A 27,862-nucleotide genomic window follows, 5' to 3' on the forward strand; every position below is an offset into this window, starting at 1 on the left:
CCTGGTGTGGATCCACAGGGAGGAGAACTTGCCCTCCCTCCCTTCTCTTTCTCTATTTCTCTCACTCTGTTTGGCTGTTAGGTTATTCAGCTTTTTCGCTTAAACCCCATCCTTCATTCTTTCTCTCTCTTTCTCTTCATTCCTGTGCTTTTTTTCCCCGCCTCTTCTGCTCTTAACCCTTCTCATTGTTGCTCACTTCTTGCGGTGAAAAAGGCGGAGGACAGCCATAACTAATCATAGTGTCAGTTGGCTGCCTGGGAGCGCAGGGTTTGGGCCAGAGCAATGTGAGGAGGACGAAGACTCAGGCCCCATAATCCACACACACACACACACACACACACACACACACACACACACACACACACACACACACACACACACTGCTGAAGGGACACTTACACAGGGCCAAATGCAATCCTCTGTCCAGCCACTGTGTAAACGAAAGGAAAAATCTATGACGACAACAATTCATAATTTCAGTGTAACAGTATATCTAACAGGCAAAGTAACAAGCTGCTCCCTCTCCTGCTAAAATGAGCAATAGTAATTCCGAAATGTTTCATTCATAATGCTGTCAAATAAGGAAAACTGATACAGAAATACTCAAATACCTATAAAAAGAGCTGCAGATGATATTTAATTAGATCTCCGTTTAGATTTGAAAATTTTACTCTAATGCTCTTTGCATGCAAAACATCTAGATTAAAATTCTATCTGTCTGGATGTGCAATAGTATGCAAACTTTTAAATAATCATTTTGTGAATTAAATAATTGTATATATTAAACAACAACAAAAAAAAAAAAAATCCATTCATTTTAGAATGTAATTCTGGACAGTGGTGTACATGACATAATTTTCTTTTTTCTTAATAATACATATGATTATCATGACTAGGTTTTAATAAGGATAATTAACATAATCAAGTCACCATGATGTTTCATTATAATTTCAGTAATTAAATTGTAACAGGAAAAAAAAAAAAAAAAAAAAACCTTGAACCAAAGTGGACGACTCTTAACTTGCAAAGAAATCAAAAGACTTTACAGATACACAGAACAAAACTTGAGAACTTCCACACTGCCAACTATTTTAATATTCTTTCTGAGACTTTGTCTATACTAATCATAACTAACCCTACGTGTTTCATAAAAGCATACATGTGGGTGATGATTATGTTCATGTGACTGTATTAATGAGCCCACCGGTGTTCCCCACATGATCACACGTATCCAACGCTCCACAACCTCGCCCAAACAGGCTTTGAGTTTGATTAATCATTGCTTCCTGTCTGCAATCAGTCAAACACACACGAAATCACAGAAATCAGCTCCTTTCCCCAACTGCAATCCATCTCAGCGCAGCCTCCGTTACATTCGTCAAAACCCAAATATTTTTATAAATCATATTTAGCCGCTCTAAACACAATGCTGAGTGTTAGCATTTATTCTAACACAGATAAACTAACTTTAAACATATGAACACTATCATAATGACCAATATCAATATTATCTGTCTTCATACATCAAATCCACTGTTTAAATGCACGTACAGAGATTACATTTCACCAAACTAAGAGCCGAGACAGACACAATAACGAGGATACTGTAAGTATCAACACTTAGGTATTGAGGGCACGTGGATGTTTCCAACACTGGTGTGCATTAGCAGCTAACTTTGATATTAAAAAACGAGACGGACAAAGAGATAGCTGGGGGAAAAAGTTTGATGGTCTCTTCGACTCCCCAAAACAATTGATTTGTTTGGTCTGGCAAAAGCTTTGAAGCCTGTGAACAAAAAAACGATGTGTACGCTGCATTGCCTGCATCTGAATGGGTGTTTTTTTTTTTTTGTTTGTTTGTTTTTTGGCAGGGGGTGAATCACCCTTGCTAGACAGAGAGTGACGTGTCTGTCTATTAAAAAAGAGATAGATAGAGTACACTGAACAAATGGAGGGCAGGCATTTTTTCTCCACCAAAGAAATAAATAAAATACAATAAAAATTCACGACAAAGGTGCGCATGAGCCCATGATGCTCTTCCACCTGGTTTCTTTCACAAAACAATTTTTTCTGCGCCTTTTCATTCTGTTTTGTCACCTCGCTGCTCTTCAGTCTCTTGACCATTAAAAGCGCTTTATTCCAGCCAGCATGATTACCCAGGTACCCCAGCCCATTTGTCACCTGCAGCAGCAAATTGAGTTAGTGTACCAACTAAAGGCATGGAGGACTGTGTAATATCAACTTGATTACATCAAACTAGCTGCAAACCTAATTGGGCTGGATGACAGTGTGCGGAGCTTGTCATCTCCAATCATTAGGCCTGTCAGGAATCCATCAGCTTTACAGCTAATTAGGTGAACACTAATGAAGCTGGCAAAACAACTTTTCTTTTTCTACGGCTGAGCGGGCCTTCCAGACTTGGTGGGAGGAGGGAGGTAGGGAGAGACAGAACGAGGGAGCGAGAAAAAGAGAGACAGAAAATGTGAGGGAGGGCGAAGTTTTCTCATGCAGAGCTCAAGGTTGCAGGGGACTGGATTTCCCAAAGTTCCTAATCAAGGCCCATCATCTGCCATCTTTCCTTTGCTCTTTCCATCACGACGGCGCAATCAATTTGTCATCATTCTTTGTATGCCACAGTGCAGTCGTCAACCTTATAACTTGCAGCTGTGAGGGCTGCTGGGAGGGAGGGAGGGATGGAGTGAGAAGAAGAGGGAGAGACGGAGGGGAGGGGCATTGGTTTGAAGAAAGGAGAGAGGGAGTTAAAAAAGAAAAAAAAATATCACAGGAAGTTGCCTCATCTAAAGAGAGAAAAAAGGCTCTCAGCCTGCTCTTGTATTTGTCTTCATCCGCTCATCAAAGCCATAAATGCCTGATTTTTTTTCTCTCTCTCACTCCTCTGAAACGAGAAGCCTCCCAGTCACCCTTGTTCCCCTCCCCCCTCCTTCCCTCTACCTCTGAGCGTCCATTAGGCAAAAGCATTTTGATAAAGTAAAGCACAAGCCTATCGTATTGGGAGAGGAGAGGAGAGGAGAGGAGAGGAGAGGAGAGGAGAGGAGAGGAGAGGAGAGGAGAGGAGAGGAGAGGAGAGGAGAGGAGAGGAGAGGAGAGGAGAGGAGGGGGGACAAAATGGGAGCACTCACTCTGCCAACTTCTGATTGACCATTAGAGCTATTGATGAATGTGGCTGTCAAAGGAGAGACAATTAAATCAAATATGAAACAGAGTTGCTTTGACGGGTCAGACTGATGGAGCAAACCATTCTTCCGTCTCCAGATTATGTTATTAGTGTGTGTGTGTGTGTGTGTGTGTGTGTGTGTGTGTGTGTGTGTGTGTTTGTAGGACTGTAGGTGTGCCTTTTATTGGACCGTTCATGAGTGCATCATACTCCAATGATATTCGTATGCATGCAAGAGCGTCAGTGTTGATCAAACAGTATATTTGTTCTTGACAATTCACATGCTTTATGGATAAATACTTAACTGTATGCAACTGTTGAATCTGATCGTCAGTAGTCTACCTACTTTTATTTAGATAATATCTACACCTGAAAAAGTGTAAGCGGCAAATATTTTGCTGTCTATCGTAAACTAACAGTGTGTAATTCATCCATGAATAAACAAAGACTTCTAGTGTCTCCCAGTAAAGTTTAGACAAGGATTCAAAAATCACAAGACGTAAGTATTCTAGTTTTTTATCACAACAGTAACTGCATAAAAAGTGGCTATGATATAGGCCTAAAAAGACTTTAGTAACAGTTAAGCTGACAGATTTCTATTTTTGTTTCTCTGACTACTTCATTTTTCCTTGTTACAAATTTGTCAACTAACAATCAAAATGTCATAAGGTATCTCATGACATGTTATTTTTAGACAGTTCATAAAAAAAAAAAAAAAAACAGTGATTTTGCCTATCCTTATTCAAACGGTCTGTGTCTTTTTTTTTTTCATGTTCCTCGTGTTTGTGGTCTTAGAGCAGCGGAAGTAAATGTGGCCTTGTAGCTGGCCTATGTGAAAAAAGAAGAAAAGCAGCAATTAAAGTTGTTTTAATGGGCGGTTGTCAGAGCAGACGTGACGTCACGAGGTTGTGGCGTTGCCATGGCGAGTGATTTATTGATGTTTATCAGGATGAATAGATCAAAGAGCAGCCGGATGACAGGCGATCAATCAGCCGTCAAATCAAAGATGGCAATTGTCCATTAAAGGCTCTTCTTAGACCCCTCGTGCGTTGGCTACAAAATAATCTTTTGAGTCTTTCCCAGAAAAGGAGATGAGGGATTAAAAAAAAAACAAAAAACATGTAGTTGTTTTTTTGTGATCAAATGTTTTCGCACACACACAACACACACACACACACACACACACAAAAAACCGAAGGCGAGCATCAAAGAGAGTCATGACAGTCAGCTGACACCCAAGCCCTTTTTTCCTGCGCTTCTTTATAGATCTCTAATTCATGGAGTCAATATCTACGCCCTGCGAGGAAAGAGAGCGGTGTAATAGAGAACAATCAAAAGACTTACAGTCGACTCAGATCAGCTGCATGGGAACTGACCAAAGTACAAAAACTACGCGAGTTTTATTATTCAGCCAGTCGACCACTGTGCTTAAAGGAAATGCCACTAATGTGGCCTCAAACGATCTTCTACACCAGCATGACAAACTTAATACAAAACACAACCTTTCCACAAAAAAAAAAAAGTATTAAAAAAAAAAAAAACTTTTTCTTATACACGTCATTACGCTAAGGAGCAGTGGTTAATTCCAGATAATTCACTCTCTCTCACACACACACACACACACACACTATCTCTCGCACGCGCGCACACTCACACGTTCGTTGTGGCTATGAAAAAAGTGCCAAAAAAAAAAGATTAAAAAAAATACAGCGAGGTGAAGAAGAGCAAATGAGGAAGAAGAGAAGCCGTACCTGCCGAGCGCCGGGGCGCTTGCTGTTTCCTCCGCGGCATGTTTCTCTTTCAATGTTTTCTTCAGGAGCCCCTGAGATCCCGAGAGCTGCTCCGCTTCTGCTCTGATACACGGCACCTGGGGCGCTTTCACACGCCTGACATGTATTGGCAGTTTTCAAACCAAAAATTCAAACGGCAAGATCTGAAGAGGATGAAGACGAAGCGGGATTTTCCGCCTCTTCCCGCTTTCCCTTTCCCCCCGCGCGTCTGCTGGATATGACGGAGACAGTGGGGAGGAAAACCGCTCGTGCCTCAGTGCGATTCTCACTCACTCCGCGCTGGAAGCTGCAACAGGCAAGCTTAAAGGAAAACGAAATGATCGCGTCACTCAAAGTCTGCAAACAGAGGCAAACATCAAGCACTGTCATATTAACTCCTTCCATCTCGAATGGGTTAGCTCGCTCATGTCATGTGGGTAGGCATATGCCTCTCTCTCTCTGTCTCTCCCTACCGCAGCCAACCCCAGTGCACCCTGATAGTAAAAGTAGCAGCTCACAAACACAACACTGTAGAAATGCAATGATGACACTTACATGAGTGTATATCAAATCAACAACCTGAGTTAATGTTTTTGTTTAAGCGTAAAAACGCGTGCAAGGCAGGCAGCAGTCGCCTTTATTAATGGTTCACAACGGCAAAGAGCAAAGCTTTACTTACTCGATCGCTTGAATAAACGCGTTATCCATGAGGAATCCGGTCCGAGTAACCGCATAGGCTACAATTTGAAAAGCCCAAAAAAAAAAACCTTAGCTGTCGCCGATAGCTTTCTGTGAAAATCCCAAAGACTCCAAGTGCCCACCGCCCTTCAAACGTCCATCTCTTTTATAATAAACAAACCGGGGTAAAGACAAAAAGCTTGAAGGAGGAGATGGACGGACTTGTCGCCCGCGCGCTGCCTCGTTTGCTTATTTTGTCCGCGCGCGTTGGGAAGCCGCGGAGAGAATCGATGCGATAGGTGTTTGATTGGGTATTCCTGCTTGTAATAACGCACATCAGAAGGAGGGGATGGACTCGGGCTGCGCCTCAGCTGCTGCTGCTGCTGCGAGAGCATGGATCACTGAGCTATTGCCAAACACTTTCTTGGCCGCTAAATAGCACCTTTTAGTCTTCTTTGTGGGGCTTGTAGCAGGTATTTAAAAACAGCAACGGGCGAAGCAGACGCGTCTTCCTCTCGCGCTCTCCAGTAATGTCACTTCCGAAAATCCTTTATCAAACACTTTCTTCACAGAATGGACTTTTTAAGACGGTAAGATCAACATTTTCCAGATATGTCCATCATCATGGCACCTACTAAAATAAATAAATAAATAAATAAATAAATAATATTAATAATAATAATAAATAACGGTGTTATAAAGAGAGAGATTTTTTTTTCTTTTTCGCTTTTGCAAGCGTAAATTGGAGTCAAGTGTAAATTCTTTGTATTGGACAAAGGGCGAAGTTGTCCGTATTGGATGAGAGGGGGAGATGGGAACTGTGTCCTCTCTGTTTACTAGCTGAGGGTGATATGTCAGACACTGCCTCTTCCACTAAACTCCGCGTCTTCGTCTCGCGATCGTGCTGTCTCCTCTCACATTTGACCGCAAAGGAAAGCGCATCGAGCCCTCGGAAGGGGGCAACTGGGAGTCGTAGCGTTCAATAAAACCAGAATGTCCAGAATCTCTTGAACGTCCGCGCGTCGAGCTCACAGGGGCAGATTGAAAGGGAAGAGCAGTCTTTCACGGATCCGGGATGTTTTTGCCCAATCTCACTCACTCGTGTGTGCATGCCGTTAGATCCGCCCAAGCATCTGTCCGTCTAACCATTGGCGCATCCATCAGTGTCACACACACACACACACACACACACACACACACACACACACAGACACACACGCCGCACGGAGTAGCTTTAACTACAGGCAGCTTCTCTTCTTCATCAAACCACTGATAAAGCAAGATTAGAGTGTTTAGTGGGGTTGCTTTCCGATGTTATAGTCTATCCTAAAAGAAATAATAAATTATCAAATTGCTATACCGGCTAATGGTGCATCGGAAAGCTACAACGAGTAGTGCATGACGATGTATTTCCAAACTCTAGTGGACGAATGTTTCCCTCTGTTATCCACAAGTTAGTCTATAGTAATGTTACAACTATTTAATAATAGCCTACAGACGAGTTATGGCAGCGCATCATTGTTTAAAAATATATAACATTTTCTGAAAGATTTTCTCAATCACAAACAAGTTTTTGCAAATATGTTATTGTTTTGTTATTACCCTGTTATTATTCAAGCTGTTAATATTTATTTATTTATTTATATTCTTTTTGTCAGTTGTAAAGTCTGAGTGAAGTGAATGTATTTCTTTACATGAATGAATATTGTCTTGCACTGATGTGAATTACTTTGATTTGCTATAATTTACCGCAAAAATGGTATGAAAAATATTCTGAAGTGCGGTTTTTATTTTAGGAGCATATTTCTCTGATTGCCTCAGTGTAGGCTATGTGCATGTGACTACTAGCGAAACTACTTTAATTGCATCATCAAACTTTCTTGAGAACCGCAAATTTCATTTGACTTAGCCTATTTAAAGTTATGATGTATGTAAAAGTAAAATAAGCACAAATTAACTAACTGTGCTTATGTGGATGTATTTTAGTCTCTAAGACTGTTAAACACCTATTAAGCAAGTAAAGCTCTCCCTCAAATATGTACTTTGCATGAGTGTAGATAGATGCATATATCCAAATTGAAAAATATATACAATTAACGGAGACGAGAAAATTGCATCTTAGTAATAGGCCTAACTTCAAATCATTTTCTGAGTGTGTGGAACAGAACAGCTGCATGAGTGTATGTGAACGTGAGCGCGCAGTTGATTGTAACCGCCCCCTTTTATGTGCTTATCCTAAAATCCCCCAAAATTTACTGTTTTAAATTACGTCGACTTAGGAAGTTTTACAGTGTTATTTCTGTCAAATATTACAGCACTAACTGTGATTGTGCTCAGTTATCCAAAGAGAAGAAAAGGTACGTCATTGTCTGTTTCGCTTAATTTTCTGTGGGTTTCTCCATGTGTGTATCCTTCATGCGTTTAATAGTAGGTTGGTCTGTATCTTTTGTTTGTTAAACTCTTAAAATATCAAATAACGACTTTTTTAATGTCAGAATTAGAGACATCTGTTTAACTTGAAACATAGGCCTAACAAATCATTACAGCTTAAGAAGTCTTAAAGTATGGTTTTTAAACGTAATTATTATTATTATTATTAACAATTCACAATCTTCCAGGAATAGTCTAATTAGGCTTGTGTAATTTATTGTTGTTGAGGAAGAAGAGAGTGGCATTATCAAAGACTGTAAATGAGCTTGGACATCATTTTTAAAACAGGAGATAAACTTTATACTTTTATGAATCTTTCACTATTAAAATATGCTTGTCTTAATTTCTGAGAATGTTTGTTTCATTTTGTTTTATAATTAGAGTAGGCATTTCTGCCACTATTTATAGCGAAAGAATATTTGTATCATAAACAAAGAGTTATTTAGTAGGAAGGCTCATTTTAATTGCCACATTCGCTGAAGAAAACTGTGTTTATTTGCCGCAATAGCATGGCTCGTGGTGGCTTTGTTAAACATTACTGGTTTATAAACTGCTGTTGGTTCAGTTTGAAGACGTAGCCTAAGTTTTCATTAAAATGTCCAGTCGAATATGAAGAAATTGATGCAAGTGTAATCTGAGCAGGAACACACGCTGAGATGCTCTCGAATTCTCCAAAAACTTTGAAATTCAGAAAAAGAAAAAACACCACGTGATAGTGCGAAAAAAAAAATACATTAAAAAGTCTAAACTATGCATTTTTTTTCTTTGCGTCCTCATATTAGTGCAGCTCTCACGAACCGCAGATATTTGAGAGTTCGTTTCTACCTTTAAACTGAGAGCAAAGTCTGAAATAGCCCCAGTGGATAGGAGTCATTAAAGCTTGAGCAGCATTACCCCAACATGACTTTAATCTTATAGGTGTAGCCTATATTTATCCTATATGTTTTATAGTCTAAAACTAATACTTTATTGGAAATGTTCAGCCTATTTTAATTACACAGATGTCTAAATACGGTAGATTTATGAATTTAATTTATCCATGCTAATCCAGATTTTAGCCGCAGCTCTATCATTTCATTCAGTCTGGTTTCCAAAAGTGTCCGATGCAAGCACGAAATGAGAAGAGCGAGTAAACGTGGGGAAAAGTGCTGTGTTTATTGCGCACTTTTTTACAGGCATGTGAATACCTGTTCGTTTTTCTTTTCCCTCATTCGTCTACACATATTTCGTTAAAGAAAAAAGGAAAGCATTAGATTTAATCTAAGCAATCGTAATCACTGCCATGCACATAAACTGCACAGTGAAGACTACGCAGTTTCATTTCATTCTTTTTGCGCAAAATTTTGCGAGATGAAATAAAGATGTTAACAGTGCATTACACCTTAAATCAATTCAGCCCCTTCGTAAAGTTACAAAAATAATTAGGCTAATTATTAAAATTAATTACACAAGCTGACACGACACAGATCCACAGGAGGGATCACAATTCATACAGTGTCTCAGTACGATCATATAAATGTGTCCCAAGTAACTGACTTGACAAACGATATGAGGACCATGATTTCTAGTCTTGCTCTACCGAATGACTGTTTAGTTAGTCTGTTTGTTATGTGGAATCCAGGCTGAGTCATTTTTAGTTCTTTTGAGTAGCTAACTGTTAATTTAATTAACATTAGTTGTTCCATAATTGATGCCATTATGTTTGAGGCAGTTTACATTGACGTAGAACTACAGGATTTGGGTGTTTCTACCTGTAGGAATATCAGGTGTATCAGTTTAAGGCATGGACAACTAAGACTGAAGGTTAATTACTTTGCAGTGAGTGTGTGTGTGTGTACGTGCATAAAATATAAAATATTTACCATGTTACCCTAAGTAAATTGCTTAAAATAATAGTCTTTATTTTTTTATTTTTTTTGTTTATTCTCTATTATTAAGTCAAGTAGAAATAAATCATTGAAGAGGATCCTTGATAATACATGTTAATTCTGTGGCCTGTTTTACTGATGCCAATGTTGATTATTTATGTGGTTATCATTCTGACAAGAGCAGGTTTATACGGAGCAGAAGCAGAGCTGGATGTTGTATGTGATCAGTATATAAGTGGAGAGCATTAGTCATCAGTCAGAGGAGGAGAGGTGAAGTTAAAGTTGAAATTGAGGTTTATTGGCCAAGTAAGACAGCTCTAACAAAGGATTTGTTTTCCTGAGTTACTCCCAACTTTAAACACAATTTTCAATGTGAGACAATATAAAATACACCATTATAATATAACACAGCAACGTTCACAGGTTAGGCCCAGGGGAGCAGCAGGCACTCATTGTTTCAAGGAACATATCTTATGAATAAAGGTTAATATCTGGTGACACCACCCGTGAGATTAGGAGACCCAGCTGTGCTATAGGCCGGGGTCGGTCGGATCAGGCAAGACCCACACAGCACAAGCTCCACTTGGTACCCAGCTAATTTATTTGTGGTTTGAAGAGGGCAAATGTCTTTACTGTCATATCCCTACCTTCTGAAAACAATGGCTAAGACTAGATCCTAGCCAGCTATAAAAAGCATGTGTCGTAATTAGAACTATAGAGGAGATTTCCCGCTTCCTGAGCTCATGCTCTCCTGCACCGTGCGTCTTCATGGCACGTTTGTTCCTAGTAGTGTGTGTAAAGCGGCTAGGCATCAGAGAGATCTCCTTAAGAGAGGAAAAACATGTACATGTAGCAATTGCCTATTCTAGATATGGTAGATCTCACAACAGACACAAAATTTTTTTTTTTTTTTTTTTTTTCTATATCACTCATCTGTGGTGGTTTTACATTATGCTTACTCTCTGTTCTGCTCAACATTCTCATTCAGAATTAACTGTGTAAAAAAAAAAAAAAAAATTCTGTTTTCATTTCTAGTTCATTTTGCATAATTTAAATGTATCTTTGATTCATAATTATTTTTTGTATTATTAATATTATTACTAATTCTGTTTGTTCATGCAATCTTGCTAGATATAAATCATAATATACCACGATCATAAAGTGATTAATTATTAGTAAATAATAATAATAATAATAATAATAATAATAATAATAATAATAATAATAATAATAATAATAATGAAATATTTTGAATAATAAAAAAGCATAGTGTTTTTTTATAATTAATTTGCATTATTATTGTAGGATTAAATAGTGTTAAGACTACGCCTCAAGTCTTATCTCAATTGGGGCATCATATGAGTCTTATCACATATGTATATATACGGTGTGTGTATAATATGTGGTAACTACCCCAAATTTAAAACTGGTTCACCATGCATCTAGTTTGGCTTACAATTGTTGATCTGCCCTGAAATTTAAAGTGCTCTCACTCAAAGGAAGAAAAGGACTGCTGGCCTCTTCAGAGAGGCACAATATTTCCTCTGCCTCTTACCACTTATGTGTCTCATACTCTGGTATGTCCTTCTTCCTCAGAAGAGGAACCTTAAGTGTTTGGTCTGCTCTTCTCTCTCTCTTTCTTTCTCTCTCTCTCTCTCTCTCTCTCTCTCTCTCTGACTCCTTCTCTCTCTCTCTGGGTGTGCTAGCTTGCAGGGTTGAGAGGGCAAGTGCTGACCAGCCCTCTTTCTCTGCCTGTTACTAGGTCATGGAGCGCCCCCCTCCCCACACTCATACCTCTTTCTCCAGCACCTTCCCATCCTCTGCCACCAGGGAGAGGGTAATTTAAGCCCTGCTTGATATATCCAATTCATCACTGTCCCACAGACCCGCTTCAAAATTAAAGTCTGATCTACAAAGTTAAAGCCAGTTGAGATAAAAATTGGCATAGGTCAGAGAAGGAGGGAGCAGTCAAAACACGTGCTGCTTTTTCATCTCTTTTGATTTATGCTTTCAAGGAGAGCAGCAGAAAAATTAAAACATTACCCAGTCCTATAAGCTGTAGCTTATGTTGTGGTCATCAAAGCCAAAACTTTAGAATCAGAATCAAATATATATATATATATATATATATATATATATATATATATATATATATATATATATATATATATATATATATATAGTTTAAAGGGATAATTCACAAAAAATCTTCATTTACTCACTGTCATTTCAAACCTGTTTTTTTTTTCTTTTCTTTTTTCCTTCATCTGTGTGCTTTCTTTATTTTGAGAAATGTCTTCTTTTTTTTGTCCATACAGTGAAATCTTCTGCAAACTATTTTTTTTTTGTGTGTTATGCCATGCCGTTTGGACTTTGGATCAACATCAGGGTGAGTAAATGTTGACAACATATTAATTTTTAGATTTACTGTTTCTTTAAAGCACGTCAAATTTTTAGACAATGTTGGTTACATTTGGTTTTCAAAAGTAATACCATTTCCATGAAAAGTTTCAATTCAATGACTCTAAAAACATATATGTGGTGCAACCAAGCAGGAAGTAACATTTTTTTCCCACAAGGACATTGTTAAATTAATGTTTTAGTGTAAGATATAGATATATATATATATATATATATATATATATATATATATATATATATATATATATATATATATATATATATATATATAATTTTTAGATATATAGATAGAAATAGATAGAAAACGATAAACAAGTACGCCATTATAATATTTTTTTTTTCTTCTTTTAATTCACAACAATTAGGCTACATCTACAGTTCAAATTACATTCTTTAGCTCAGTTCCTAGTTTGATCTTAGCTCCACTATTTACTGCGTGTAGCGTTTTGATCTAGAAAGTATTTTCTACAGTGATTGAAGAACAGTGATTGAAGCTTCTAAGTAAGATAATGATTTGGGATGTCTGTTTGGGCTGAAGATATATGATGGGTGACTGTGATTATACAATGAATGAGCAGATGTGGGTGAAGAGCCTGATTATGAGTGAATGTTTGACTTTGATGTAGTGGTAAAAGAATGACCAAGTAAAAGAAAACCGTCCCACTTTATATTAAGTGGCCTTAACTACTATGTACTTACATCAGAAAATAAGGACAATGTACTTATTGTGTTCATGCTGTATTGCAAAACACTTTTGCTGCTATTGATGTGGGAAAGGGGTACAAGGTTAGGGACAGGTTTGGTGGTATGGGTAGGTTTAAGGGTGGGTTAAGGTGTAATAAGGGATGGGACAACAGTGTAATTATAATAGTATTTCCAAAAATTAATTACAGATGTAATTGAATGCAGATATTTTTAATATATAAGTACAATGTAAAAAGATGTATGTACACAATAAGTGCATTGTACCAAATGATTAATTTAAATGTAAGTTCATAGTAGTTAAGGCCACTTAATATAAAGTGGGACCAAGAAAACAACTTTCAGTTTAATGGGCTTGTGGAACTCTGTCTGATTGGATGGAATGACGTAAAGCAGGCATGAGTCATTCGTGATTGAAGGAACATGTGAGTGTGTGTGTGTGTGAGGGACACAGAGCGGTTGGGGTGGAGGTACTAGTATCAGCTCACAAGAAAGACTGATTGTTAGTGTGTGAGAGTGTACATGATGAGTGTTGGAGATGAAGCGAGTGTGTCTGTGTGTACACGCATCCATGTGTCTATTTGAGTGTGACCATAGACATAAGAATGTCTCTGTGTGTGCGCGCGCAAAACGGCACGTTTTCATTCATTTTGTGAGTGTGCGTAAGCCTGCATGTGATTGCCTTGCATCTCTGTGTGCGGGACCTGATCCACAGCGCTGTATGGTAAACAGGAACGTTTTCCCTGGAAGGAGGAATTTCCCCCAGCAGCCCCCTATAGCAGTAATGGTGGTGGTAATGAGCTGCAGCTGTCAGAGCTCTTTCCGCCTCTCGTCCCTGATTCATGTTCCTGCCGCACAACATCTACAACTGGAACAAATGTTTACTCCAATGAAAACCAGACAAACACGGCCAGCCCGGCTCACAGCTCCTAACGGAATAACTAATAGCCCCGGCTCTGTTTTAGCACTAATAATGATGCAAGTGGGCTCTGAAATGCAGACCTACTAGGTCAACAGAACTGACCATCAAACAAGGCCGTAGTTATTTAAGACTCTGGCATCGCTGAGGTTTAATTGACCAAAATGTTAGATTTTTAATATAATTTACCACTTGTTTTTGGTGTAACAGAAGATGTTTCGGGAAGAGAGGGTCTTTAAAGAAATGCAGAATGCATTTCTTCACAATGCAGCCGTACATTGTTAGTGAAATCCAGCCGTTCCAATCAAGGCATATGTGTGTTTTTATAGAGCAGATGGAGCTTGACTCATTCTGGCTTCCTGACTGGGTTTCCTCCCAGTATTCTGCTCCCATGAGGTTGATAATCCTAGAGAGCCCAATCTATATCCATTGGAATGAGTGTCATGATTCAGGGATCGGAGTGAGTCACTGATTGTGACTGAGTTGGAGCGGGATAATCCGAAATGTGTTTTCATAACTTTTTATAACTTGCTGTCATTATACTGCTGTTTAAATATAGCTGCTGTCTTTTTACATTCCGCTTGGCCATTTTTCCCCTTTGTGTATGACATTCTTACATTGTTTTTTATTGTGGCTGTTTTCCCTTCTTCTATTCATAATAAAGAATCGAATGCATTAAATGATGTAGAGAGATAAAGCGCCTCAGAGTGTGTTTGTGTGTTTACCCCATGCGGCCATTAATGCTACGGTTGTATGCCAGCGATGACATTAATCCATTAATCACTTTTTTTTTTTTTTGTGCAGGCCTGCTTTATTAATTAGGTGTGATGTAATGCTGATACAACTTCTCTCTGTCAGACTTCTTTCCTCATTACACACACAAACTCCCCTCAACCACCTGTCAAAAGACCCCACCCTGGAAATCAGACTCTGGAAACTGTAATAAAAGAGCTGGTGACTGTGACACAAGAAGGAGGGGGAGATTAGAAGTTCTGGAACAAAATAATAAGGTTTACGAACTAGCAAACAGAGCTGAAAAAAAAAAAAAAAAAAAAAAAAAAAAAAAAAATCACAGCTCAGAACCACATCTGGCCTAAAAGATCAACCTTTCTTCCTCTTTCCCTCTCTCTTTCTGCTGTCTTGTCAAGCGTGTGAGAGCCACTTCACTATGCTGGTGTTTATCTTACGCTGACATTCTCTGCTCCATCTATTTTTCAGCCCTCCTAAGCAGAAGCCTCACCTCGAAACACTCTAGGAGAGTTTAATAATAGAGGGAGATAAAGTAAGTGAAAGGGATAAGAATAAGTATCCTTACAATAGGGACTTCTCTAACATTATTGATATAGAAAGAAAACAGTTGCTGCTTAATATTTCTATGGAAAACATGCTTAAATATTCCCATTCAAAAGTCTTGGATAAGTACGAAAATATAAATTATTCTGCAAGGATGCATTCAATTGTTTTATTCAGTAAGAATGCATTAAATTGTTCATAAGTGATCAAATCATTTGTTACGATATATTGTCAAAACACAGTTATATATATATAAAAAAATGCTGCTCGGTTAATTTTCTCTTAATCAAAGAATCCTGAAAAAAAAAAAAATGTAGCATTTGATTTCCTCAAAAATATGAAGCAGCTAAAAAAATGTTTGCTTTTATATCAAACAGTGGAGTCAGCTGTCTTAACCGTCTGTGGCTTGTGTACTGCAAACACATAGGAGCTTCATCACTGTGTCCGTCACGCGACTCTGTTCCCCTTTCGGCTTGAACCGATGGTAAAACTAAGGACATTATTAACTGTTTCTACATTTATTTTGAAAGATGAAGGTCATGATTATGGAAAGGGGCATTACATTTCCGACGAGTGCTTGCAATGTTTGGCCAATCACAATGCACTGGGTCAGTTGGCCAATCAGAACAGACTGCACTTGTCAGAAGGAGGGACTTTGTAGAAAACGACACGTTTGAGAGAGGCGGGGCATAGAGGACCTACAATAATGTACAGTATTTGAAAAATAATGTGTTTTTTGAACATTAAAGCATGTCAACATATTCTGTTACACCAAATAAACAAAATAATGATCTTTAAAAAAAAGCACCATATGAACCCTTTAAAGCTAGTTTTCATATATGGAAAATTGAAAATAGAAAAGAGAAAAGAACAAGATTCCATTCATAAGAACCAACAATCACATTACAGCTGAACTGTTTCTGAATATAAATCTGATCAGAGGACAAATTCAAATACCCATATCAGTACACACACACACACACACACACACACACACACACACACACACACACACACACACACACACACACACACATTATCAGATGTATTCATGTTGACCACTGGCTGACTTGGTTTACAGTGAGAGACTCAAAGTGCACCCAGAGGGTTGACTTTACAGCCCGATGATTAGCATTCCCGTGGCTAAACCCAGACCCCGACGCTAGAAGATGTGACACTTGAGAGCTGGCTACTGTATGTTTCCTGCCTGTGTAAATCAGAACTTCCACATATTCTCCTTACGACCCTCTGAGAGTTATCCAGGGCATGTTTAAAATACACAGGCACAGAATGAATCTGAAAGGAGTTTAATTAAACATGCAAATATAATATAAAGATGTGATTCCGGCACTTTGTATTTAATTAAAATCAAATATGCTCAAATTAAATCAAATTAAACATTTCATTCTCAGTAGCTATTTTGGCTGGTATTGCCAGTGATATGAGTCCAAATTCAAACATGTGTAAGTTCTCTGAGGGGGTCTTCCCTTTTGAAATGGGATCTGGATATGGAGGATATGGAGGAACTGTCCTCTCTGTAGCAGGAAGTGATGCGTCTCTCACCTGATCATAGATGACCACTCTGCTCTAGCCATTGTAGATTCAAACAGGATCAGTTTGTATAAGAGCCCATAGCAGGACCAGGAGAAAGGGCACACAAGAATTCTGAGAAGTTCAAATGACAAAGGTTACATTTGTGTACACATTTGTGCACAAGTCAGCAGGGCTAAATATATATAAAAAATAAATGGAAAATACCAGAAATAGGAGATGGCGTGTGTCTGTGTTTGTATGTATGTGTGCACAGGAAGCTGACTAATTAAATGAGTATATTAATTACACGTTACACACAAGACACGGTGCATGATCTCAATGTGTGCGCATACGCTTTCAACAATTCAAAACCATGAATACAACAGCAATAATCCAAAAGAGGCCCACACTGTGTGTAAAGACTAAATGAAATGAAGCCTGCTGGTGTTCCTGGGCTCATTGTGGCCTGTGTTCAGCTGTATTTTAGTGCTGTGTTTCCCAGCCAAATGTCATGCAAAGTGTCTGCAAAATGGTTTGATCTGAGCAAATTAATTTTGGACATAAAAGTCTAGCTTTTTCTTGGGCAGAGGCCAGGCTTTTCAGAGAGAAAGGGGAAAAGCACTTAGTTGTAAAAGCGAGTTGCACTTTACATTTTGATTAGGTCGTTTTACATGACTGAAAAAGAATAAATAAAAAAGAGAAAAGTTTGTGATTTCAGGGATTAACCTGTGGTATTTATTCCTTGTAGTGCAGATAACTTTCACATTTTGTTTATTCTCTCCAGAAAGTGTACTTTTTATGTCCAGTCATCATATATATATATATATATATATATATATATATATATATATATATATATATATATATATATATATATATATATATATATATATTAATATCTACATTGAATAACACAGAAATCGTTTTGCAACTCAATATGTTGAATGTGAAAAACTACATTTTCATGCATTTTAACCTAACCTTGCTTAAACTAACTGTATAATCATACTAACATATATCTATAAAAACAGGCAGAAAGTATCAACCCTTGAATGGTTTGTAATACTCATATCCATAATTACAATGCTTCAGTCTGTGAGTAAAAATAAAGGCCTCCATCATATAATGTCAGTCTCAGATGCTTAGAATTGGATCATGATCCACGAGTGGTCAGCTCCATGGTAACCAGTATTAAGTGGACACTATAATCATATCATTAATTCAGCTTTGTAACCTCTTTGTCTCTATTTTTAAAAGCATGTGAGAAGGTAACAGAGTTCCACACTCTTCTGCAAAACAACTCTCCGCTCTAACACAGCAGAGCAATTGTACACTACCGCAGATCATTGGAGAACCAGTGGGAGGTCACTTAATGCCTTTACTGAGAAAATAGACGGAGAGATTATTTTTGTTTCTTATGATATGATTATAGTAGGTGTGCAACCTGCTGTGTCTTGACATTTCATGTTGTAATAGGGACATTTATTTGCCTTTGTTGCTTTGTTTCTTTAATTTTCTTCTTTATTCTGTATAAATACTACTGGCCAAATGTTTGGAATAGTCTAACATTTTAAAATTGTTTTTTTTTGAAAGAAGCATGTTATGCTCACAAAGGCTTCATTTATATATAAACTGTTTTCTCTTTGAATATTTTTTGTAAAATGTATTTTGTTCCTGTTTTAGGAAAGCTAATGTTCAACAGCAATTATTTCAGTCTTGAGTGTGACATGATTCTTCAGAAATCATTCTAATTTGCTGATTTAGTGCTTGAGAAACATTTCTTCTTATTATCAATGGTGAAAACAGTTTTGCTGTGTGATATTTTTGTGGAAACTGTGAAACACTACCATTCAAAAATTTGTGATAAGAACAAAATTAAGTAATACTTTTATTCATTAAGGATGCTTTAAATGCATTCAATAAATCATGGTTAAAAAAAAATAACAAAAAAAAAAAATAAAAAACACAAATAATTAATAATAATAAAATAATATACTATTGTGATACCTTGAACTTTCATACTAAAATAACAAAAAAAATAATAATAATAATAATAATAATAATAATAATAATAATAATAATAATGACCATTATTTGTAATTGAACACAATTATTCAATTCTATTTGATAATATTTGAAAAAAGTTAAATCAGCATATTGGAATGATTTTTTGAACAATCATGTGATACTGAAGATTGGAGTAATGGCTGATGAAAATTCAGCCATCACAGGGGGAAAAAAAGATATATAAACAGAAAACAGTTATTTAGTAATAATAATTTACAATATTACTCTTTTATTGTATTTTTAATCAAATAAATGCAGCCTTGGTCAGTATTACAGACTACTTTTAACCCCCCCCCACCCCCCCAAAAAAATAAATAAATAAATAAATAGCATAAATAAAAAATTATTCCAAACTATTGACCATGTTTTTTATTCTTTCTTGTATGCTTTATCAAAACACAAACTGACTTCTATTTAAGTTACTTTTAACTGTTCTCTGCTTCTTTTTTTTTTTTTTTTTTCAGAGAAGTGGGCATCCTGAGGAATGAAATGGATAACACTTATGATATGATGTCTTGAATTCAGGTCAGTGCTAAATCACATCACGTCCGTAGTCATACATTCATGGATCATCCACATTCATCCACCTGTGCCAAACCAAAGACAAAAATCAGTCTAGTCAGACGTTCACCCAGTAACCTTTGCATAAATAACAAGCTCATCAAAGACATTAAGAGAAAGTACACATGAGAAGGACCATATGCACAGAAACAAGACACACATACGAAAGCAATGCATGCTTGCACGTCCCACTGATACACATAGAAAGGTGTCTGTCACTGTTAATATCATTCTGTCTGCTAAGTGAACCTCTCAGTCACCTCTCATTTCCTTCTCCTCATCATCATTCTGGCTCTCCTTTTTTACTCTTTCACACACAAGTAGACACATCATCATCATCATCATCGTCATCATCTCACACATATCACCATCACTGGACATGCACACCATGCATATCCAGAAATGGAGAGATGCTCTTTCTGAGTGAAAGATGGAGAGATGACAAGTAAGAGGGGAGAACACAAGAAGCACATTAGTTATCGCTCTCTCCCTTTCACATCCCATTAGAGTTACACTCTTCCATCTGCTCCCTCACTCTTCTTCACCTCTAACAGTCTGTTCTGCTGCACTTTAGTACAGCGGCCTACCTGACTAAATGACACTTCACACCACACACACACACAGATGACCTGCTGAAATATTTACAAAGCTGCAGGATGGGGAAAAAAAACAAAGATTGATGGAATAAAAGTGATAGAAAGAAAAAAATATATTATTAAATTATATTCTTATTATAATTATTATTAACGCAATTATTATATTATTAATATATTATAATACAGTTTTATTTTATATACTTATAAAAAATATCTAATCACTAAATAAAACAAATATAATTAAATAAAAATTCACAATAAAAACAATCAAATCACTTAAATACAAAATTTAACATCAAATTCTTAAATAAAATAGTAAATTTACTAGCAATTTCTGAGTGAAAATAGTTTCTACACCAAATTAAATTAAAATAAAAAATCTTAACAACATTACAAAAAAAACAAATTAAAATATAAATATTACAATTATTAAAAAAATTTGGTTTACTAACATAAATAAAATAAAAATAAATATGTTGTCTGGATTTTCAGCAGCCATTATTTAGTCTTTAGTGTCACAGAAGTGATCTTTAAGAAATACAATTTTGTAGAATCCATTATACCCCCCCCAGGATTCTGTGATGTGTATATAAAGCTTTTATTTGAAATAGAAATGTTAGATTTTTTTTTATGATTTTTTTATTTTTGTAATAATGTAAAATCCTTTACTTTTTTTATATAAATTTAATTCACCCTTGCTGAACATGTATACCCCCAGAACAACAACAACAACAACAAAAGTTCCTTATATAGTAGTTTATTATTATTATTATTATTATTATTATTATTATTACTATTATTATTATTATTTATTCATTGCTTTTGACTCATTGAACCCTGTTCATCCACAGATATTGATGATCTGGTTATCTTACTGTCCATAATCTTAAATAGACATTCATATATTTCTCTCCTTTAAGCAAATGCAAAGCTATAAAACACAATTATCATGAGGTCGTCACATATTTAGCTCATTTACAAAACAATTTCTTCTATTGCCGCTTAAAGTAAACATTGCAGCAAGGGGAGAAAGAGCATTGTTGAAAAGCCAGAGTTGTGTTTGTCCCTCTAGACTCTCCATACACACAGACCTTGAGGGGGGCTCTCACAGAAGCTCTTCAGGGGGTTGTTAGCTGTGAGCTTAGCCACCACAAGGGCTCCAGCTCACGCACTAATTATTTTCATAGTCAGCCGGGTGAGCAGAGCTGGCCTGCGAGTTGTGCAAATGCTTATTTAAGCTGTGTAACTGACATCCATGTGGTTTTTATCACCATGAAGAAACGTTTGAACTGGTTATGTTTTCATGCAGCCAAGCCTCTGACCTGTCTGTCAGAAACACTCATATGTGTTGCGTCTCTGGGAAATTCTATTCCATAATGTTCTGGATCAGCATGTTTTTCCTTCACTGAGTCACTGTTGTACTTTAAAAGTGTTAATAAAATCGAATCCACATTTGGGATTTTAGTACTGTGTCTTTCTTCTTATTATTATTTCTTATTTCTTTCTTTTGGGGAATGATTGAATGTTTTTATGAATTACTATTTTTCATAACATGATACTTTGGTACTAGTTATAGTAATTGAATAAGCAAGATTTTGTCATGGGGATGCTGTATTGTGGATCAAAAAGTTGTCTACCTCAACAAATAAAAGCAGCAAAGCCAAATCCTTCATAAACGTTCTTGTGTCCTCTGCGCTAAATGATGAAGAGCATTTCTTTGGGAGCCTCTGATGCATCCTGTCTCTAATACACTTGCTACAGAATGGCAAAACTCCAGCCCAATTACAATTCTGTTCATGCAAAACATTAAAGCCACAACTCTACAATGTAGCATAACCACAGGCATTGTCAGACACAGTTGTTTAGGAAATGTAATTATGTGTAAAAAAAAAAAAAAAAAGTCCAAGTCGAAGTGTCTCTCTGTACAGTAGTTATATGGGCAGTATTACTTTAAATAAACATCGCAATTCCAGCATGGGTTTGTGAATAAATAGAACAAAAGTCAAAGAAGCGGATTTCCTCTGCTGATTGCAGCCAGATGTTAGCCAGGGTCTGTTGCTGCTTAAACGGCTATTAAGAGGGAAATTCGGAGTAATTCAATAAATAAAGCCGCCATAGGAACTATAGTCTAATGTGTTATAATGCAGTCTGAGTGCTTCCACTCTCTTCTTTGTCACACAAACACTTAAAAATAAATAGATAAACACACATAGTGTAAAAAAGAAAAAAAAAGTGGACTTAAAAAATAAAGAAAAGGAAAAACAGTGAATTACAGGAAATAATGGAGATTCATAACAAATAAAGTGTTCATGTGTTTTCAAAATGTGATACATAAATGACAATAAATGTAAATAAAAATTAAATACACAAATATACAGCACTAGTGGAGTAATTTTTTAATTGTTCTCTTTTTATTAATTTTGAGTGACTTGTTACACTTTACATGTAGGCTACTTATTATAGTAATGACAGTAAATTATGCATAACTGCATGCACCAAACTTTAGATGAAAACATAACCCTACAAGTTGTTACTAAATGTTAATTGTATATTCAAACTGTAACAAGGACACCATAAAGTAAAATTTAAAGTTTTGCACTTATTTAGCATTTGAAAGCAAGTTTTATGGCAAGTTATAGAAGTGTAACTATTTGAGTGAAAAGTTGAATTTAACAAATTAATGACTTTTCGTATACAAGAAATAGCACAGCCAAATAGCCATTTTATGTCATAATGTGTCTTTCTTTCTCTCTTTCTCAAAGAAGGGGGAAATGATTCTATTTATGTATATGTTTAAATTAGATTTTGCATTTAAATTAGAATTCCATTACATTCTATCTTTTCCTTCTCTCTGTGTCTTTCACACACACAAATGTACACAAGCACTGGATACAAAGAAGATGTTATAGTGTCCCCAGTGGATTTATTATGGATGTATTTGCTTTGGTGAGTACGTCAAGTGCTTTCAGCATCCAAGTCTTCTTTTTCTCCCTCATTCAGACCTTGTGTAATTAAATCTAAAATGCTTGTGTTAGAATTGCAAGAATTAAATCAATAAAAATAACGGATCCGACCCCATACAGTATCAGTGGAAGAAACAGCGAGAGAGAGGGAGAGAGAGAGAGAATGTAAATAATCAAACATATCCCACAGACAGTAAAACACTTGTCATTTCCTCCTCTCCCACCCTCTTATTCTCTCACTCCTCCTCAATCTCTCGAACCCATATTTGTGTGTGTGTGTGTGTGTGTGTGTGTGTGTGTGTGTGTGTGTGTGTGTGTGTATGTGTATGTGTGTGTGTGTGTGACACAGATGATCGTATCGTCATACAGATAACTCCAGTATGAAAGGAGAAGGAGAGGCAGAAAGGTCAGAGACACTGAGTGAAATGGATAAAGGCTAATGATTATCTCAACCTTTAACTAATCAATAATCATTTATCCAACAATATTACTGCCAGCTACTGGCCATTCTCTATTATTCCAGCACAGACGCCAGTAGCTGTATTGTCTCAGTCTGTCAGCTTTATGGGCTGGGTAAATGGTAGGTGAACATCAGGGTTGTGATACTCTCTGCGTGGCGGATGGCTTTATTACATGCTTAGTTTCTATACTGGACTATTTCCTTTACAGCTAATTTACAATGTGTGTGTGTGTGTGTGTGTGTGTGTGTGTGTGTGTGTGTGTGTGTGTGTGTGTGTGTGTGTGTGTGTGTATATACACACACACACACACACATACACATACTGTGTGTATGTATATGCCTTTCAAAATCTGATTTCAACCTGGAAACCTCAAGTCTTTGATTAAGTCATTACAGAAAATGGGTTTGTTTGTTTATTTATTTTATTTTTGTATTTTAACTAAACTTCTCGTATTTTGTATTTGTATATATAATTAAACAAATTGTTCTAATTATTATAAATAAATATTATAATAAATATAGTATTATAATAATTGTAACACACACACACACACACACACACACACACACACACACACACACACACACACACACACACACACACACAAACACATGCTAAACCAAGATGAAGGCATTTGACCAGAAGTGGATAGAAAGATAATTTTAAATGACGACACACCATTAAAAATATAATATATTTTGATCATAAATGTGTGTATATCAGAATAGTGTGCCTCAATCTGATTATTATAGTATTTTGATATTTGTTGAAAATATACTTGATAAGAGAGATAATTTGCATTAATGACACACACCATGACATTAACAAACAATAATACATTTGGATCAAATAAAATAAATACAAATATGAATAAAATGCATTTTAATACAGCACTGGCTGTATAAAAACAGTATTGTTCCCATTTTATTCAAAGTAGTTAAAAACAGCAACCCCCAACCCCCCCCCCCCACCCCCTTTTCCCTCTCTCTGCCACTGATGCCAGCATAACCTCCCTCTTTATTGCTTTTAATGACTCTTTCTTTCTTTTCATTAATTCTTAAACCGATTTCTCTGGATGGTCATTGAATTAATTTCCAGTTACTAAGGATCAGAAGAATAGACAAATATGCATGTTTGCATCTGGTTTGCGATGTAATCACATATGTTTGGGAAGAGCAGGACACATGTTTATGTGGTTGTATGTGGTTGAGTATTTTCATTTGTATTTTTTTCATAGGCTGGATATTCAAATAAATCTCACATGCAATTACGAAAAACACGAGCATGCACACTCACTCTCTCTCACACACACACACACACACACACACACACACACACACACACACACACACACACACACACACACACACACACACACACAAACACACACACACAAACTGCACAGGAGAGTGTTGTGAATCTGACAGAAGGAAATTGCAGGAAAGGTCAGTGTGAGCTAATGGCTAGGGTACCTTACATGAAATAAGTCCAGAGCCTTTTGACAGCTCCCTCAGTGTCACAGTACAGCCTTTAACTACCGCTACTGATGTGATCCGAAAACCAGCTTATACTTTCAGTCTGTGTGTATTTTTTCAGTGTACGAGAGATACAGAGTGTTGTCAAGCACTGACCTGGATAGTCATCTCATTTACACACACATCAACATCCAAAACATTTTGCCGCAAGCCCACAAAACAAGCACAATCCAGACAATTCACAGCACTCAAGACCAGACTATCAATATGAAATGGGCATTAATTAGGGCAATTATTCACTTTGAAATCTGTGACAGATATTGATTGTCATTTTCAAAAGAGCTTTGAGAAAGTTATCTTAAAGAAAATGGACAAATCTATGAAATTAAACAGACGAAGGCAATTGACCAGACATGGATCCAGAGCAGTCTAGTATTGATATGTTCTGCACCACACAGATAGCTCAGATACAGCTAACCTTTAGCGCAACTGCATAACTTTGAAAAGAATGCAAACCTTTGTGGTTGCTGTTAAGATGTTTGTCTGTAATATACCCACATTCTCCCTGTAGGTCCCTAGGCAATCTCTATACTTCAGTGTGTGTGTGTGTGTGTGTGTGTGTGTGTGTTTCTGTATGTACTCTTAGTTATTTTGTATGTGTGTGTTTGTGTTGACCTGGGTCTCTCTCAGCTCATCCCCATGTGTGTGTCTATGTGTGTGAAATACTGCACACTAATAGGCAGAGCTGACCTCGTACATTCTGTGCCTCGCGGAGGGCCACTGCACGCTGTCACTTTAACAACCGGGAATTATCACCAATATCCAGATTTGGGGTTAAGAGTGTCTCAAACAGTATATAGATACATTTTCCATCAATAAATTCCCCCTGAATCCAGCCTCCTCAGCCCAAAGCATCCTGCCGCCTGATTGACGTTTTTACCACAAAATTATACCATGTCTGTCGGTGGAGGAGAAGAAACATGTCGCCATTCCAAAATTAGCTAGCCATCAACATAAAACATGATAAGTCCACTGTGGTGTCATCTCACAAGAGTATTGATTCGGGCAGACGTACGGGATAGAGAGCGGATTTCCCATAAAGCCAGTAGCCGGCGTGTCTTCATGGGGAGACAGCGAAGGAGAACGCATAAATGATACAGGTCTGGAGATTTAAAATCCTTGACACAGCTTGTTCATACTAATTTAACATTTAATTTCCTTTTTGGAAACACACACTGGCTTTATATTTCAAAGAATCACATACTAAGCTTTATAGAGCTTATACAGCTGTGTAAGTCCAGGGCTAGTTGACATACTTTTTTACTCTAGTGAATATTTCTGAGGAGTGAGTTTTTTTTTTTTTTTTGCAATAATATTTCCAATGTTATTGCCCATGACAAAACATACTGTTTAGTGAATGTTTTCTTGTCACAATGGAACTTTTTTATTTATGGAATTTTAATTGTGACAATAACATTCAGACAAATGAATCCAAGTTTAAGACAGTTGTTGATCTATATGCTCAAAACCAAAATACCTGACTTCTAAAGAAAATACTAATTTGTCTTAACTGGACTTCCTCAAAACCTGTGATGTAGCCTTTATAAAAATGTCCCTGTGTGACAACCAGGACAACTGGTCTGCACTATATGCAACACATATAAACTCTGGGAACCACTTACAGGTTTTTAGCTCATGACAACAATATGTTTCATTATAAGTGACAGACGGACCATCCAATTGGACTTAAGCCAAAATATTTCTGCAATCCAATCAGATTACATCTAAGTGCTCTGACAGTGGTGAATAAAAACATTGTTTAAGCAGCCAATCAGATGCCACGTAACAGCTCCAGTGTGTCTGTGAAGCAAAACCCTGCTTAACCAGTCACAGTCACAGCACTGTAATGAAATCCAGACCGAGACAGCGTTTGGATTGATTTCCAACATCTTGATTTAATATCCTGAATTAATTATTTTAAGTTGAATAATATATAAAGGAAAATAAATGTAGAACACTCAAGGGAACAAGAGAGGGCTTCTTTCTTGCAGAGTTATCTCATGGTCAATCTCACCCTGAGACTACTTTCAGCTGTGTGCGTGCCTGCCTGAGCGCATGTGTGCGACTGACCGCGACTGTGTGTGTTTGTGGGTGTGCGAATGTCTGCATTGAGCGATTTCCTGTGAATTACTTTGTGGGTATGGGCTCTTGTGTGTGTACTCTTGTCTTGTACATGTTTGATTGAAGTTTATTTATGTATACTTACCAAAAGGCTTTGCTTTCAGTTGCACTGATATACTCAGGTCACCCTACATGAAGAACAGATGGTCTTTCTGCAGGTGGGAGAGAACTCAAGCATGACTCCAAATTTCTGCAAGAATATACACATCTAGATGGAGACAAACTGGTGTGATGAATTTCAATTCATTCTTAATTACAACAGACTGAAGTGGCACGGGCACACCATGTGCATACTGGGGAAGAAACAGTAGGTAACACCAATATTAACATTAATAATAATAATAAAAAAATTTAACTTTTTTTTCTGGTTAAAAATATGTAATGATCATACAAGTATTTTCTTTTTATTGAATATTGATGGAGCAACACAATTTGTGTAAAAAGAAAGGTTTAAAGATGTTTGTTTTGATTAAAAAGCACACACATATAAGGACAGCTAGAGCCTGGGACAAAAGGCCCTCAGGGGAACTAAAGTGATACAGTGTAAAATAAAAGCAAAAGTGATAAGGCTAAATTTGTCAGCATATGTCGTTACTTTTGATATGGCAATAAATACATTTTAGGAAAATAAATTGGAGTAAAATATAGGTAAACACAGAATAACCACTTTAACAATTAGTGCATCAATTCTCTATTTATTAAATCACTTTTTACCCAAATAGTCGGCTTTCATTTATACAACTATGTAATCAAACAAAACTGAAAACCAT

The 27,862-nt window shown here is 36.8% G+C and overlaps 1 protein-coding gene and 1 long non-coding RNA gene across 3 annotated transcripts in view; one reads left to right on the forward strand and one right to left on the reverse strand.

Annotated features, from left to right (window-relative positions):
* Nucleotides 1–6,780, reverse strand: part of LOC109070347 (teashirt homolog 3-like) — a 38,059-nt gene extending 31,279 nt beyond the window's left edge. The window contains exons 1-2 of one of the 2 annotated variants that reach the window (XM_042760619.1): nucleotides 5,624–6,780; nucleotides 4,927–5,265 (exon numbers count right to left, since the gene is read on the reverse strand). In XM_042760619.1, the coding sequence (XP_042616553.1) occupies nucleotides 4,927–4,966 (40 nt within the window). In that variant the 5' untranslated portion in view covers nucleotides 4,967–5,265; nucleotides 5,624–6,780. Of the gene's footprint in view, nucleotides 1–4,926; nucleotides 5,467–5,623 lie in introns of those variants that run through there. The other variant, XM_042760620.1, reaches the window with a different exon arrangement.
* On the forward strand, nucleotides 6,077–20,108 carry LOC122145665. The gene is made up of 3 exons (XR_006160485.1): nucleotides 6,077–6,212; nucleotides 12,239–12,309; nucleotides 19,320–20,108. It is a non-coding gene; the product is annotated as an uncharacterized LOC122145665 (long non-coding RNA).
* Nucleotides 20,109–27,862: the final 7,754 nt, after the last annotated feature.

Source organism: Cyprinus carpio, chromosome A7, assembly GCF_018340385.1.
Source record: "Cyprinus carpio isolate SPL01 chromosome A7, ASM1834038v1, whole genome shotgun sequence".
In the NCBI taxonomy this organism is placed as follows: Eukaryota; Metazoa; Chordata; class Actinopteri; order Cypriniformes; family Cyprinidae; genus Cyprinus; species Cyprinus carpio.